Genomic DNA, 15,849 nt, shown 5'->3' on the forward strand with positions numbered 1-15,849 from the left:
GGACCCCCCCTTTCCTTCTTGTGTATCTCTGAGAAGGGATGTGCTATAAACCTGCCTTTTCTCTTCTCCTGAGCAAGGCCCAGGGTCAGCACAGCCACTTCTATATATTTCTTCTCAGCACATATATAACAGGAAAATAAAAACATGTAAAAAGTATTTGGTATAGTGGTCTGCAGTGTCATGCATGTGTATGAGGGGATCCTTTTTAAAAAACACAAACCTTAAAAATGATAAAGGGCTGGGAGGGGGCTGGGACATCATTTCAGCAGGCAATTGCTTGCTGTGCAAATGTGAGGACCTGAGTTTTCACTCCCAGAACTTATGTGAAAGTGAGTGGGTGCAGAATGGCACCTCTGTGATTCTGGTGCTCCTGTGGGAGATGGCAGCCAGAGAGAGGAGAATTCCTGGGAGCTTGTGGGCAAGCTAGCCTGGGAAGTAACGTGGTGAGCAACAAAAAGGAGACTCTGTCTCCAACAAGGAAGGTGAGGACCAACACTCAAGATTGTCATCTGACCTCCAAACATGCACTGTGGCAAGTGCATGCTCACACTAATACACCAGGACACGTGAATCTCTCTTGTTCGTTCTCTCTCTCTCTCTCTCTCTCTCTCTCTCTCTCTCTCTCTCTCTCTCTCTCCCCCCTCTCTCTCTCTATCTGTGTGTGTGTGTGTGTGTGTGTGTGTGTGTGTGTGTGTGTGTGAGAGAGAGAGAGAGAGAGAGAGAGAGAGAGAGATTCAAGAAGAAGCAATGTGGGGAAAGGTGCTTGTGGTACACAAAAAATAGTACTTATGGACAAGTATAGCTTGCAAGAGGATGCAAATGAGAAGGGAGGGTGTGGGTACAAATATAAACCACTGCTTTGTTGCCTTGTTAGAAGCTTGACTCTGGGGGAAGCGGCTTGAAATTTTGTCCTTTCTCAGATGTTATTTCCCCTTGCCATGAAACCAACACAAAGAGATTGGGTAGAAAATATTAAAGTCTGTAGGTGTGGGACATTGTCTGAGACCAGAGGTCCTGGGGAGGGTTTCTCAAACAGGGATGTACTGCCATCCAGGGGTTTGGCTAGCATAGCTAACTGGCCCCAGATGCCCAGTATGATTCTGTAGGTCTGGGGAGGGGAAGAGGGCTCCTGCAGGTGTGGTTTGCCCTTCAGCAGGATCTCAGAGAAGCACAGCCTGGGGCATCCAATTTTCCCTCCTGAGAGCTTCAAAAGGCCTCCACAGGAAGTCTTCAGAGCTCTTTAGATCTTTCCTTCTTCCTGCTGTTCTGTCATTAACAGCTAGGAACAGTGCCCCCCTCCCATTGACTTTGTAAACCCATCCAAACAGGCTCCCACAGAAGAGCATGCCATCTCTGAGGTAGGTATCTGAGGAAGGGTGGCCTGGAAGTGATGCCTCAGTGCCAGGTTTGGAGCCTATGCTATCTGTTCTTTTGTGCATCCGACAGTGTGTGTGTGTGTGTGTGTGTGTGTGTGTGTGTGTGTGTGTGTGTGTGTGTGTGTGTGTGTGTGTTTGTGAGAGAGAGACAGAGACATACACACAGACACACACAGACACACACACACACACACACACACACACACACACACACACATTCACACAACATACCCTGAAACCACCTTGATAGAGTTTCCACTACTTTCAGAGGTCAGGTAGTGTGAGGATACTTTGGAACCCATTTCCCAGGTAGCCTAAGATGCATGGGAACGCATGGCTTGACTGTGGGTGATGGAGGAGATCTAAGATCCACAGCACAGGTCTCTTTTGATAGGGCAGCAGGTCCTACCCTAGAAGAACACAATAGGTACACCTCACATATGTGAAAATAAATGACAATAGTGACAATGATCCCATAGGCCTTGGTGTCTACACCCTGTGTGCCTTGGTGTCAGGTGTAGGTCACTGTGAATGCTCTGCTGGCCACTGTGAATGTGGTACTGGCTGGGAGCACTGGCTCTTAGGCAGGGAGGGTTCTCTTCCTAGGGTGAGAGATTCAGGAAAGGACACCCCTGTTTGCTCATGCTCTCCCATTTTATCTCCATGACAACCTTGTGAGGTAGATGTTACACCCCCATTTTATAGATGACAAAATTGAAGCTCACAGGTGCCAATTTATTTAGGGGTCATATAATAAGGAAACAGGAGTTGGAGTAGGGTGGGGATGGTTGTGGGCTCTGACCTAGAATCCTGGCAGCAAGGTCAAAGATGCAGGTGACAGTGTGTGAGAGAAGACGATGAAGGGAAGACAACAGAAGAGACAACCTAGTCTCACAGACAGACAGACTGATAGACAGACACTTCTCCTTCCCATCTTACAATGAGGAAATGGAGGCACCAAGAGGTGAGGTGACTTTTAAGCCTTTGAATAGCTAAGGAGGACTAGAACCCAGATCTTTCCTGGAGCTCCTGGGATGCAGAGCTTCTGAAGGTTACTGTGATTTGCGTGAGTACATTGTAGAAAGTTAGATAGATTAAAGAAAAGACTATATTCAGCCATGGCCTAGCCAGTTTACTCTCAGTCACTAAAAACAGCCATGGTATCTTGTGAGGCAGGAGATATTTAAGCTATCATACAAATCAATGCAGCATCATGCACATGGTGTGAATTACTAAAAAAAATCCTGTAAAAAAGACTTGAAGAAATGTATCAAAATGATGGCTTTTGGGAGGTTGGATTTTTAAGTGCTATTCGCCTCCCTTCCCTTCTATTTATTTATATTTTCCCCAAGTGTCTAAAATGCACATCTCATTTTTAACAGGAAAAATATATCCCTTCTGTATCTTAGTTTGTGTTTTTGTGGAGTTTTTTTTTCTTTTGAAAATAAAAGTTTGAAAGTAGCTGTGTGCCTTGTGAGAATTTGGAGGAGAAGCCCCCTAAGTCTTCATCCTTCCTGCCCCTCACTGTTAGTCTGTAGAGGGTACTGGGCTCTCAGCAACCTCTCCATGCTGTGTAGTTGAAGGTCAGTCTCCTCCTGATCACTATTTGTAGACCAGAGTGTCTGGTTTTCGTTCAGTTTTCAAAGGTGCCCAGGAGCCTGGGCAGGGGACTATCACCCCGCTGTCTCCCAGTGGAGTCCCACCATCATCTCCACTCGACTGAGTCATGGCTCAGCATTCCTCTCCCCAGGATCCTCCAGACTGCCTTGGCTCCTGCACGCTGGCATTCCCCTCTGGTGGTCATGTGAGAGCCAGTAAGGCAAAGGTGGGCCTTCTCCATTTTTGGGTGGTCATAGCCACTCCCAGTCTCCAAGTGCTCGCAGGACGTTGGCCAGAGTGTACAAAGGCATGTTGGGGATACTGAGACCTGTCCTGTGCCTCAGTCATCCAGGTGCTGCTCTTCCCAGGTGGACGTGGGGATGGCACTGTAGGGGTCCATGATGACTTTGGCACAGCGGATGATCATGACTACGAGGAAGAGGCAGAGGAAAACGAAGCAAGCCAAGGTCAGCCCCTTGTCCACATCCACATAGACAGGCTCGGGAGTAGGTTCCTCCATCCTGCAGCAGTGACTGTGGGATCCCAGAGCTCTGACCTGACTGGTACCATTTTCTACCCCTGTAGAGAGAGTTAGTCAGGGAGGAAGTCAGGGCCACTTGTCTGTAAACTCCCACCAACAGCAAGAACATACAACTAAGACCACCCTATCAGGGACAATTATATGGCTGCAACCCTGCACCATGTAGGCAATCTTTATTTCTAGCAAGATGCACCCCAAGGTGGTATTGGAAGGGTGATGTGACTCTCAATGGGACATAGGTAGAGTGGGCTGAGGGATCAGCTTGGGGCCAATGCCCGTAGCTGTCTCCACTCCTAAAGCCTTTGTCATGAGGGGCAACACTCCACTCAGCAAAGGCAGTGGTAGGGCATGATGAAAACACTATAAAAACAGTGGGTGAATATTTCTTAAGAACTTAGTAGAACCCGATTTCTAAAGAAACTGAGGGCTGAATAGCTAGGAGGAATAGGCAGAAAAGAAGCTGCTGTTATACAGCAGTAGGAAGGAGGAGGAGCACATCCAGGAACTCCCCAGGGCTTGTGCTGGGGCTGTTTGCTTTGACAGGTATGGCAGGCACAGAAGGGGCAAATTGGAGCAGCCAGGCAAAGCCCAGCCTGGTTTCTGCTGCAGATAGTTCATCTGCGCAGCATCACTCAAGCAGCTGGGAATGCCTTACAGACTTTTAGGCCCAATGCTCTCCCTACTGAGTGCAGATGACCATACCTGTTTTATAGGGACCTGTGCATTAAGTAAAATTGATCCTGTGTTTAAAAATCAAGCATAACCGCTGGCCCTGGGATCAGCTAGTTAACAAATGGGTGGGTTGACACAAGCCTGGGGGGGGGCAGGTGAGAAGGACTAGCTTAGCGCCTAGCAAGGTCAGTTGCAGTGCAGAGAGCATGGGGATGAGAGGCCTGACCAGTGCTCTACACACGCTCATTTGTAAATATAGACACTCAGCTATGAAGCTGGTAAATGCAAGCCAACACCCCACACCCCAACCTCTAAACATCCTCATTTCCCCATAGACCTCTGTCCTCAACCATCCCTGGGCCACTGACCTGCCAGCTGGAGTGATCACCACTTCAGGAAGACCCTGGATTGAGCTGTTCCAGGAGACAAGATGGACAGACAGCTGAGCATCACAGCTTGAGCCAATGAGTCAGCATGACTTCTCAGAGAGCAGAGCTGTAGGAGGCTGGAACAGAAGGACAGAGGACTGGTTGTTTCTGGAGACTTCTACTCCAAGTGAGACCATGGCTGGGCAGGAAGGAAGGGTGCCTTTCAGCACCTCCATACACTTTCTGGCTCAAGCTGAATTTTCTTTTCTTTTTTCCCAAATTAGTTTTTTTTTAACTGCATACAAAGAAGTGGGTTTTATTGTGGCATTTTCATACAGACTTTGTTTCATTGGTCTTTCCCTCCTCCTCTGCTGCCCTCACTGATCCCTGCAGAAACACTCCTATTGTGATTTGAAGGACATTTATTCTATTATGTTCTGTTTCATCCCCTTCCCAGCCTTCCTTTAAGATCTCTTTTCTTCCCTTCCCAGTGTCCCTCTTTAGATCCATGTGATCCCTCTCACTGGACCTCTTCATAGTTTCTTTTTTCAGAAAATGTATACTATATTTATTAATACTATAATAATGGGAATAAACACTTGAGAATACTATAGATGAAAAGACTGGGATGTGGAAAAGTCCAGTCTTGTGTGGGATCTCTGAGCGATGCTGCAGTGGCATTTGGGGCAAGCCTAGGATTCTACTATCCCTCCCCAGGTTTCAGGCTCTGCAGCCAGCGTGGTCTCCACATGGCCACTTTTTGCTCCTGGGTTGCAGAGCATAGGTCAGTCCTCTAGTTTTCCAAGAGCTGACTGAAGTTCTAGGCAAATGGCCTCAGGTAAGCATTAGAAGCTCTGTACAGTGTAGAGGTCAGACCTCAGTGGACTCATTTTGTAACCCTCTCGTGCCTTGTATTGCCCTCAATCTTGTAGGCTCACCCCATGGGAATATGTTTAGTGTCTCCTGTCCCAGAGGCGAGTGCCAACAATGTGGCCTCAAAGAGATTTCCTCGTGCCACCCTCCAGATGGGGACTACTCATTAATTTTAATTATTAGGAGGACACAAGTTCCAGCTAGCTCTGTGTCAACGTGAGAGCATAACATCCAGGAAGGAACTCAACATGACACTCAGCTGTTGTGTCTCAGGGACAGAGCTGTGTATCTTTACAGTCCCTCGCTCAGTTAGCGCCAACATAATTGTGTCCCTTTTTGGCACTGATTTGGCCTAATCCAGTGTTTATCCTCCATACTTTGGCTTCAGATAGAAAGTTTATATTGGGGGCTCTGGACAGGTTGAACAAGTGACATTTAGGCAGGGAATAGTTTCTGGGTTGACCCTGCAACTGGTCAAAGCTTGTAGTATCATGGCTAGGGTATAGAAGAACCAAGCAGAAAAGAGTCCTGCCAGATGCCATGGAAAATCAGGATGCCAAACAAAGAATACACACCCAGGATCTGGGAGAAAAGCCTCAGTCAGAGTTGTAGAAAAACTTAGAAATAAGGTCATGACAAACTGAGAGGTACATAGACACAGGGCTTGTGTACAAATTTGCATGTACACCAGACCAAGTCAGAGATGCTCAGGGAGGTCTCTGCCCATCCTCTTCACTTTATGCCTTTTTCTTTGGGGAACCTCAGTTGGACTCATACCAGCATTGGTAAAACTAGCTAACATGCCAGTCATGACAATTGATAATCCACAAAGCGAGAACTTATTTGTTTGCTTTTAATCATGTATGAATTCAAACTCAGCACAAAGTTATAAAGTCAAAGTCTGCTTGATGGGGGGCTAGAGATGGCTCAGTCAGTAAAGTCAACCTGAGGCACAAGGAAGGGCCTGAGTTTGATCTCCAGAATGCCATTTTAGGAAGAGCCAGATGTGAGGCTTGTTGGCATGCCAGCCTAGTACCTGCTTGGTGAGTTTAGAACAATGAAAGACAAGAGAAGAAATAAAAGGTAGACAAGCTGTGAGCAATGAGGAATGACACCTCTGGCCTCTGAGTACATGAGTCCACATGTGCATCCATACCTGCTCACTTAAATTCTCTCTCTCTCTCTCTCTCTGTGTGTCTGTCTCTCTCTCTCTCTCTCTCTCTCTCTCTCTCTCTCTCTCTCTCTCTCTCTGTATGTGTCTCTGTGTGTGTCTCTCTCTCTGTGTCTCTCTCTGTCTCTCTGTCTCTCTCTGTCTCTCTCTCTCTCTCTCTCTCTCTCTCTCTCTCTCTCTCTCTCTCTCTCTCCTCTCAGATGCAGGTGGCTGTAATCTGCTTATGTATATACATTGAAACATCATCAGAATTTTAGAATATATTTCTGGAATATCATCTCTAATTATGTCAACATGAGTACAGGTCTGTGAATGGTCCACATCTGAGGGTGTCTTCAGATGTGTTTGCCTGCTGCTTTTTTAACTGCTGCCCTTCTCTTGGAGCCAAGTAGTCACAAAGCAAAGTCAGACGTAATCCAGACAGTCCATTAAGGATTATTACTAAAAATTGATTTAAATTAGCTTGACATGGCAGCACATATTAGTATCAGGAAGAATTGTGAGTAAAACTCACCCCACCTATCATCTACTCCATTGAGACACAATGAGCCAGACATAGGTCTTGTTTGATTTCACAGGGCAGGGTCTTAGTATCTCAGGTTGTCCTACTGCCTCTACCCTATGAGTGCTTGGATTACAGACATAAACCACTATGCACAGCTGATGTATGTACAATATGCTCAGCTAGTGTATGTACTTTAACATAAGGCCACTATTGCCATTAGATTGAGACCCCACTATTGTGACGTAATCTTTTTGTATAAGTTTTTTATTTTTAAAATTAGGATATAAGGCATTAGTTACTATGACATTTGCAACCCATGTGTGTTTTAGTGGTTCTCCTTTTCCTCTCTCTCCACCCTGGCTATCTCTGATTCCTCACTGTAGCTCCTTCTTTAGCAACTTTTTCTTCATGAGCTATGTGTATATCTGACTACTTCTGATCCTCTCTTGTCATCCGTCTCAATCTTACTTCCTTCCTAAATTCCCTACCTTCAAAACATTGTGAGCATGCAGACCTGGGAGTTAGAGTTCAGTACAGGGCAGTGAGTTGGTGGAGGGCACTGCCACCTTAAACCGGGGTTGGGCCATTCCTTCTGGCCTCCAGATGACAGCTCATGTTTGGCCTCTTCCCTCCAGGCACCATGGGCAGAAAATGAAGGTATTGAAAGTTCTTGCCACTTGCCACCAAAGGGATCAACAGCAGGCTGCAGCGACATTGTGAATTCATGCAGGGCAACCCGAATCAGGGCTGACCATGAGCATTAATCAGCTTGATCTATAAATAGAAGCAGAACCATTATAGAAGGTGACCTGTCTGAATCACCTCCCCAGCTGACAAACTGCTTAAGTGGATGGCATTTACTCAGGTCAGAAGGAACCAATCAGTGTCTGGTGGGAGTGTACTTTGCTGTCTTACTCTTCTATCAGAACACATAGTTGAGCTGTCAGGATTCTGCTAGTGCTTGGCTCGGTAACTGATCATCGAAGCCATGGTGGCCATCATGGCTGGAGGAGCTAGTGGAATTCAGTACTGTGCTTAGGATTTAACTTCCAATATCTGAACACCTCTAGTCTTTAAAAATCTTCCAAAGCAAGAATGCAGTATGTCACAGCACTGTTTCAGGTAGGAGAGAAGAACATTTCTGCTAAAAGCATGTGTGGTCATTGTACCACACTTTTAGCCACCATACCTGTTTTGTTGTATGGCTCTGAAACATGGCACTTGTAGTATTGGTTTCCAAGAGTCACCTTGTCATTCCATACACACAGCCTTGAGCCCTTAGCAGTTCTCTCCTAACAGCTCACTACCACAACTTCCTAGACTCTTATTATTATGCATCTAAGGATTATACTCCTATCATATACTCCACATATAGAACTGAGAGTTCCTGAGTTGTCACCCTGGGGTGGCCCATAGCTAAAGATAGATCCTGTAAATTTGGAGAATGTAGATTCTAGGTTTGGGTGAAAACAAACTTTGTTACATAATTTAAGCATCAGAGCACCTTGGCACCAGGAGGTGAGAATGTTTGTCCCAAAGCCGCATGTTTACTGGACTTCCCATAATTCCATGGCAGTTTTTCATGGAGCATGCTAAGATTAAACCCCATGCATCAGTCACTGTCGCAGAGACAGCTTTGGTAGTCAGCTTGCCCAAAACAGACAGACATTGGCTTCTTGTATTTGTCTCATATTGAAATGTCAAACTCTCACTGACAGCTAGAGTAGGAACAAAATGTGTTTGTGATGCTCAAATGAGTTAGACTTAATCCTTGCCCTCAAGCATTTCAGTCTACCACATCGAGAGGCAAAAGGTGAAAGAATTATGACATTGACAGCAGGGAGCCATGCTCTCTAGAAAAGACCAAGGATGGGATCGGACAACTTTTATAATAATGAAAAATTAGACGCACCACTCATGGGTCCCTGCAGCCATCTCAGCATCAATCAGGGTTAGAGAGGAGAGTGTCCAGAAAGAAGGCTTGGAGGACCCTTTGGTCTAATGGAGTGATCTGCAGGACAGTCATTGGAGAGTCACGATGTTTGTGAGATAGCATAGCAACAGAATTACAGCCAGCTTAGACTACAATGGACAGAATGAAATGAAATTTTGCATGCTGATGAAAGACGTGCTACTCTCAATCCAAAGAGGAAGGGTCTGGGAGGCCAGCCTTAGCACAGAGAGCAGAGGGTGTGTGTGTAAAGGGAGCATCCTAACTAGACAAAACAGAACCTCAGGGTTTGGAGACTCTGGAGGTTTTCTAATTGGATTTTGAAATATCTTGGGACTGATGACTCCTTTTTTCCTTCCGTTTGTTTTTCCTCTTTTGAAATGAGAAAGCATTTAACAGCTGTTTTGCGACAGTCACACCACTGTATTTTTGGAGAAGATAATTTGTTTTTCAGGTCCATAGATAGAGAGAAATTTTCTCTGGGGTGGCTCATACTGAAGCCTCACCCTCATCTTACAGAGATGATATAATTTGGGACCACAGTTTGTGCTGCAGTGAGCTGAAAGTTTGGGGGATGTTGGAATGAAATGGATACATGTAGGGATAGCATGAGTCTTTGGGACCAGAGTGTGGATTCTGGTAGGTTGAACGTTACTTCCCACAAGTTCACAATATAATCCTTGGAAGTCGTGGGTATTTTATCATAAAGGGACTTTGAAGATGTGGTTATGTCAAGGATATATTATTCTGAGTTGCTCGAAGTAATCACAAATATCCTACATATGAGGCAGAGGGAGTTTTGGCCACAGTAGAAGAGGAGAAGGCAAGGTGACCACAAGCCAGGACTGATGTGGCCAGGAGCCAATAAATTCTGGCAGCTTCTAGAAGTGGAAGAGACAAGGAATGGATTTTTCCCTAGAACTTCCAGAAGTAATCTAATACCTTGGTTTTAGTCCATTTACGGTGCATTTTGGATACCACATCCCCATAATCATAAATACATACTTTTGTATTATTTTAACTCATAGTAACTATCATATGGACACTGGGAAACCAAGAAAAGAGTCTTGAAAAGATTCAGAATAGCATACTTTTATTCATAATCCTTGCTCACTTGTCTTTGAGATGTCTTTCCCTATCACAGTGGCAGTCATTCGTGAGTCGTTTTTAGGGAAGGCTCCGCCCATTTGTCACTGTTTCTGTGTAGTTACAAGCAGTCACTCTCTTCTTTGGCACTACTTTGGTTTGGAACAGGGTTTCACCATGTAGCTAAGTCTGGGTAGTCCTTTTGATCATTTTTGTCTAGTTTGTAAAAGTCACAAACTCTTCCTACACTATTCCCCTAAGCTTAGAGAAATGGGAACAAATCAGCCAAAGGCAAACGAGAGAGAGCATGGTGTTTGCCTTCCTGATGAAGATCGACTCACTCGCATATTGTCAGAAAAACTGCACCTTAAAATAAAACTAATGACCAAAACGAGGGAAGAAATTGTGCACCAGCTTTGGGCATGAGTGATGACAGACAATTTCAATCACATAGCTGGAGAAAGGGAGAGAAAGAAATTGCACAAAGCTAAGGAAAGCCTTAAGCAAGGTATCACCAAGATTGTAGCATTCAAGTGAAGGTATGGATCCTTCCTGGTGCAGCATTACCTGGCCCTCCTTTTGATGTGCTGGTCCATCAGGCTGTGAAGCTCTACCTCTTTTGATGGCAACATCAGCAAGTCAGAGTAAGAATACCAGGAAAGGCTGTGAGAGAAGAACCAGGCTATGATCTTGCTTGGCCTTGCACTAAATGACCCACCCCTTCAAGCAGCCTTGGGGAACTCTCATTCCTTACAAAATTACTCTCACACATAACTTTCTCACTTTTAGTTGATGGAGCACTGAACAGTCCTACAGATGGACACTATCTTGTCTCTGTTTATGGAGGGCATAAACAAACATAATGAAGAATTCTACACAATTGTGCCACAGTGTCATGTGAGAAAAATACACAACATGGAGGACCTGTTCATGGGTGCAAATCTTGTGTGAATTGGTGAAGGACTTTGAAAAAGGGTAAATCTTCCTGTCTGCAAAATAAGACAGGTCTATCTTAGGGGGTGTTTACAAAAGGTAAGAGCTACTCTTCCTTAACCTGCACCTTTTCATAGTCTCCCACTAGCCTAGACATAGAATGCCCATTAGAAAATTCTGATGAATTTGGGCTTGACACCCATGCTGATCTCCTCTGAGCCTGCTTTCTTGTTGAGCTTTGCGACCTGGGCTGACAGAAGTCTATGTCTATGCTTCTTGGATATGCCTTGCTGTAAGTCCCCTGTTCTACTTAGCTCACATAACTGGTATGTACCTAGGGATCTGGATTCTCTTGTTGATTCTAGCCACACACACACACCAGTGGTTCTCAAGCTTCTAATGCTGTCTCAAGTTCTTCATGCTGTGGTGACCCTCTAAAGGAAAATTATTTGTTGCTACTTCATAACTGAAATGCTGCTACTGTTACAAATAATACTGTAAATATTGATAAGTAGAATATCTGATTTGTGGTCCCCAAAGGATTCATGGCCCACAGGTTGAGAACCACTGCCCTATGCCATTTTTCTCTTGTTCAATCCTCAATCTAGGATCCAGCTTGGTTTATGTATTCCCTGCTAAGAACATTCTTCTAGTACATTCAGTGGAAGCTCATAGTGTCTCCTACCAATGTTTCCCACTGAAAGGGAGCAGACACCCACAAAGCCACATCCCACACCTAGCCTATGCTGACATACGAGAAGGCTGAGTTCTGTTCATGACTGGCTCTAATATCTTATTCCTTCAACCTTCAACACCAAGGAGAGCTTTTCTGCCCCTGAAGTTGTAAAAACCTGGTGCAAATATATCTTCTGATAACAAAGGTCATCATCTCCCCAAGAATCCAATTATACTTATAAGAGGACAGAAAAAATTAGAAGGAATATTTTAAAAATTAATGAACAGGTCCCTGAGCTGAAGAAAGAAAGCCTTACATCTTTTAGAAAGATAATTCAAGACACTTCAGAGGGAGAGAGACTCCACTCTTCTTGGTGATAGCTAATTTCCAAAGATAACTCTGTCATATATAAAAAGATAGAAAGAGAAAGGAGAAAATGGGTTATCTATACAGAGGGGAAAATCTAATTCCTAGGGTCATGTAGTCTTTCCACAGTTTACATCTGAGGAGAGCATTCACAGGTCACTGAACACTAGGATTCTTCACTGAATGGGGCTGTGCTCCAGTGAGAGCAACAACACTCATTTCTTCAGACAGTAAAGGGTCTTAACTACTCATGCATGCTGGACAGACACAACCCTCCTAGCGACAGCAACACATTCTATGATGTGGTACTTCTGCCACCAAGAACAAACAGAAGTGAGGAGTTCAAAAGCAGTAAAGACGGGAGAGAATGAAAAACCAATACGGCAAGGATCCATGCAGCCCGTTATGACACGTTGAAGCTACAAGTGCTAAAAATAATTTTTGGAATGCTTCATAATAATTTGCATCTTCAATTTCATATTATTATGACAAAAATTTGTGAGGAGTGGTGACGGGACATTAGGAATAGTTTTAATAGTGTTTGGATAATGCCAATAAATATTATTTAAAAATATGATTAGGAAAGTGTAGATTACAAAAGATGTTTAGACGTGTAATGAGAACAGTGGTAAAAATGATAGCAGTGATTTGAATAATATGATCAATAAACTAAAGGACATTGCTGTACTTGTATCTCATATCTATTTGTATCTACTAGCTGTATAAAGCAATGAATTTCACAGACATTTTTATACAGACATACAATGTACTTTGATCTTGTTCATCCTCCACTACTCTCTCCTGCCTTCCTTGTCTTCACCTCCTTCATCCCTTTCAGATCCCTAATGGTCCCCTTTGACTCTCATGATGTTTCAGCCCTCAAGTTTTAGCTATGAGAGAAAACTTTTGATATTTATCTTTCGGAGTTTGATTTATTGCATTTACTATGATGATTTCCATGTCTCCATCCATTTTCTTACACATAAAGTATAAAGTACTTTCGCTCTTTATGGCTAACGGAAACTCTAGTTATCTGAAAACACTACATTTTCTTTATCCTTTTATCCCTACAAAAGAGAAAATGTGAGTGCCCAGGGTGACCCAGGTCTTGTCCGTTGTTAATAGTGCAGCAGTAAGTCTAGATTTCAAGTGTTATCTACTGACTTGGATCCTTTCAGGTATATAAGCAGGAGTATTACAGGTGGCTCGTGTGGTAGTTCAGGTTTTAATTGATTTTGAGGAGGCCCTATACTGATTTGGATGGCCACTGGATAACTTATTTTCAAATAGTGTATGAAGGTTCTCTTTTTCCACGTATGATTGCAAACATTGGTTGTTTTCTCAATGACGGGCATTCTGACTGGAAGGAGACGGGATATCAATGTAAGATTTATTTATTTGTTTGTTTATTTATTCTGTTTCTTTGCTTTTTTTTTTCTTTTTGAAACAGAATGTTACTCTGTAGCCCAAAATAATCTGGAACTCACTAATTGGCCTAGGTTGGCCTCAAACTTGTCCTGTTCTCCCGGCTTCAGCTTCTAAATGCTGAGATTACAAGTGTACCCCACCACACACAGGTTTTAGTGTATATAGCTTTGCTTCACATTTCCCTGATGGTTGACATAATGGATGTTTTCTTCATGTATTGATCAATCCCTTCTCCTTCGTCTGAAGAGTTCTCATCATTTCACTTGCCCACGCCCCACCCCCGAATTATTTTATTGATGATTACTGGCTCTTTTGATGCTTAGCTTTTTTGAGTTCTTTATACATTATGGTTATTAATTGCCTGTCAGATGAATAGCTGGTAAAGACTTTCTTCCATTATGTTAGCAGTCTTTCACCCTGTTATTTCCTTTGTTGGGTAGAAGCTGTTTAAATCGATACAACCCTATTTGCCAGCTGTTGCAATGATTTCCTGGGCTCCTGGAGATCTTTTCAGAAAGTCCTTGCCTATGCCTAAATCTTGAAACATTTGCTTTGCAAATTTTTTTTTAGTAGTTGCAAAGTTTCACGTGTTCCTTTAAAGTCAGTTTGAGTTGCTTTTGTACAGAGAAAGAGATGAGGCTCTAGTTTTATCCTTTTACATGTAGATATCCAGTTTTACCAGCACTGTGTGTTAAAAGAGGCCATCTCTTTTCCAATGTATGTTTTCAGCACCTTTGACAAGGTGATTATAGCTGTGTGGACTTGCTTCTGGGTCCTCCAATCTGTGTTTCCCATTGTCATGCTTGCTCTATGCACCTGCTACACTGCTTTACCCACTGTGGCTTGGTAGCATTGTTAAAGGCATATATACCTTCAGCATTGCTCTTTGCTGAGGAATTTTTAAATATTTTGGGTATTTTGTGTTTGTATATGAATTTTAAGTCTTTCCCCCTATTTCCTTGAAAAAATTAATTGGGACTTTAAAATAATTTATTTGTTTATTTTTATTAATGTTTGAGTACCTGCATATTACTGTATGGGCAACATGTATGTTCAGGTCCCTGCGGAGACTGAAACAGTGTCAGATCCCCTGAAACTGGAGTTCTAAGTAGGGATAAGTCACCCAAAGTGGGTATTGGGAACCTAACTCAGGTTCTTTCCAAGAGCAGTTTATGATCTTAACCTTTGAGCAATCTCTCCAAGCCTACGTGTCATCTGGATTTTCAGGGGTTGTAATGAAACCATGACTCTTGTTAAGTGATGTGGCTTTTTTAATGATATTAAAGTTCTTCAGCAAAGGAAATATTTTGATTTTCTAGGGCAGTGGTTCTCCACCTGTGGATTACAACACTCTTGACAAACATCTGTCTCCATAAGTATTTACATTATGATTCATAGAAGTAGCAAAATTACAGTTCTGAAGTAGCAACAAAAATAATTTTATGGTTGGGGTCATCGGCCTCATTGATTATATTACTTCTTAGGAATTTGATTTGTTGTGGTTGTTGTGAATATAATTGTGTTACTCATTTCTTCGTTAGTAAGACACTTTCTAGTGTATTGAAAAACTACTGCTTCTAGTATATTTATTTTTACTCTGATACTTGGCTGAAAAGTTTTATTCAAATATTAGAGTTTTCCGGTGGAACTTATAAGGTCTAGAATCACAGAAAGAGCAAGCAGGGATGTGTGGGTTTACCATCCCTTAATGGTATTCCATTTTGTTGTTTCTCTTTCCCTACTGCTCTGCCAAGGTTTCAAGAAAGATTGAGTAAGAGTGGTGACAGTGACCATCCTTATATCATTCCCAATTTTAGGAGTGTTTTCAGTTTTGTCCCCACTTAGTAGTATACTAGCCCATTTCTTTATATATCATCTGTATTATGTTGTATTAGTTTCACTTTGTTGTGGTGGTAAAATACCATGGCCGAGACAATTTAAGCAGGAAGAGTTCGTTTTGGCTTATGGTTCCAGGGAGAGAGTTCACAAGGTGGAAGGGGCATGGAGGCAGGCAGCTGGAGCAGGAAGCTGAGAGAGCACATCAACAACAAACACGAAAACATGAAGCAGGGAGAGCTAACTGGAGGTCAGCATGGCTACATACAAACCAAAACCTATTCTCAGTGACCTATTCCTCAAGCATGGTTCCACTACTAAAATTCCCATAACCTACCTAAACTGTGACACTACACAGGACCATGAATGTCAACATCTGAGACTATATGTGTCATTTCTCATTTAAGCGGACTTGAATATATAAATTTGTGGTTTGATGATAAGACTCTCTTAGGATAGCTTTTTGCT

The 15,849-nt window shown here is 43.2% G+C and overlaps 1 protein-coding gene across 2 annotated transcripts in view; it reads right to left on the reverse strand.

Annotated features, from left to right (window-relative positions):
• Positions 1–2,011: 2,011 nt before the first annotated feature.
• Positions 2,012–15,849, reverse strand: part of Ctxnd1 (cortexin domain containing 1) — a 45,485-nt gene continuing 31,647 nt past the window's right edge. The window contains exons 2-3 of one of the 2 annotated variants that reach the window (XM_032893282.1): positions 4,557–4,693; positions 2,012–3,554 (exon numbers count right to left, since the gene is read on the reverse strand). In XM_032893282.1, the coding sequence (XP_032749173.1) occupies positions 3,316–3,495 (180 nt within the window). In that variant the 5' untranslated portion in view covers positions 3,496–3,554; positions 4,557–4,693 and the 3' untranslated portion in view covers positions 2,012–3,315. Of the gene's footprint in view, positions 3,555–4,556; positions 4,929–15,849 lie in introns of those variants that run through there. The other variant, XM_032893281.1, reaches the window with a different exon arrangement.

The sequence above is a fragment of the Rattus rattus genome, chromosome 2 (genome assembly GCF_011064425.1).
Source record: "Rattus rattus isolate New Zealand chromosome 2, Rrattus_CSIRO_v1, whole genome shotgun sequence".
In the NCBI taxonomy this organism is placed as follows: Eukaryota; Metazoa; Chordata; class Mammalia; order Rodentia; family Muridae; genus Rattus; species Rattus rattus.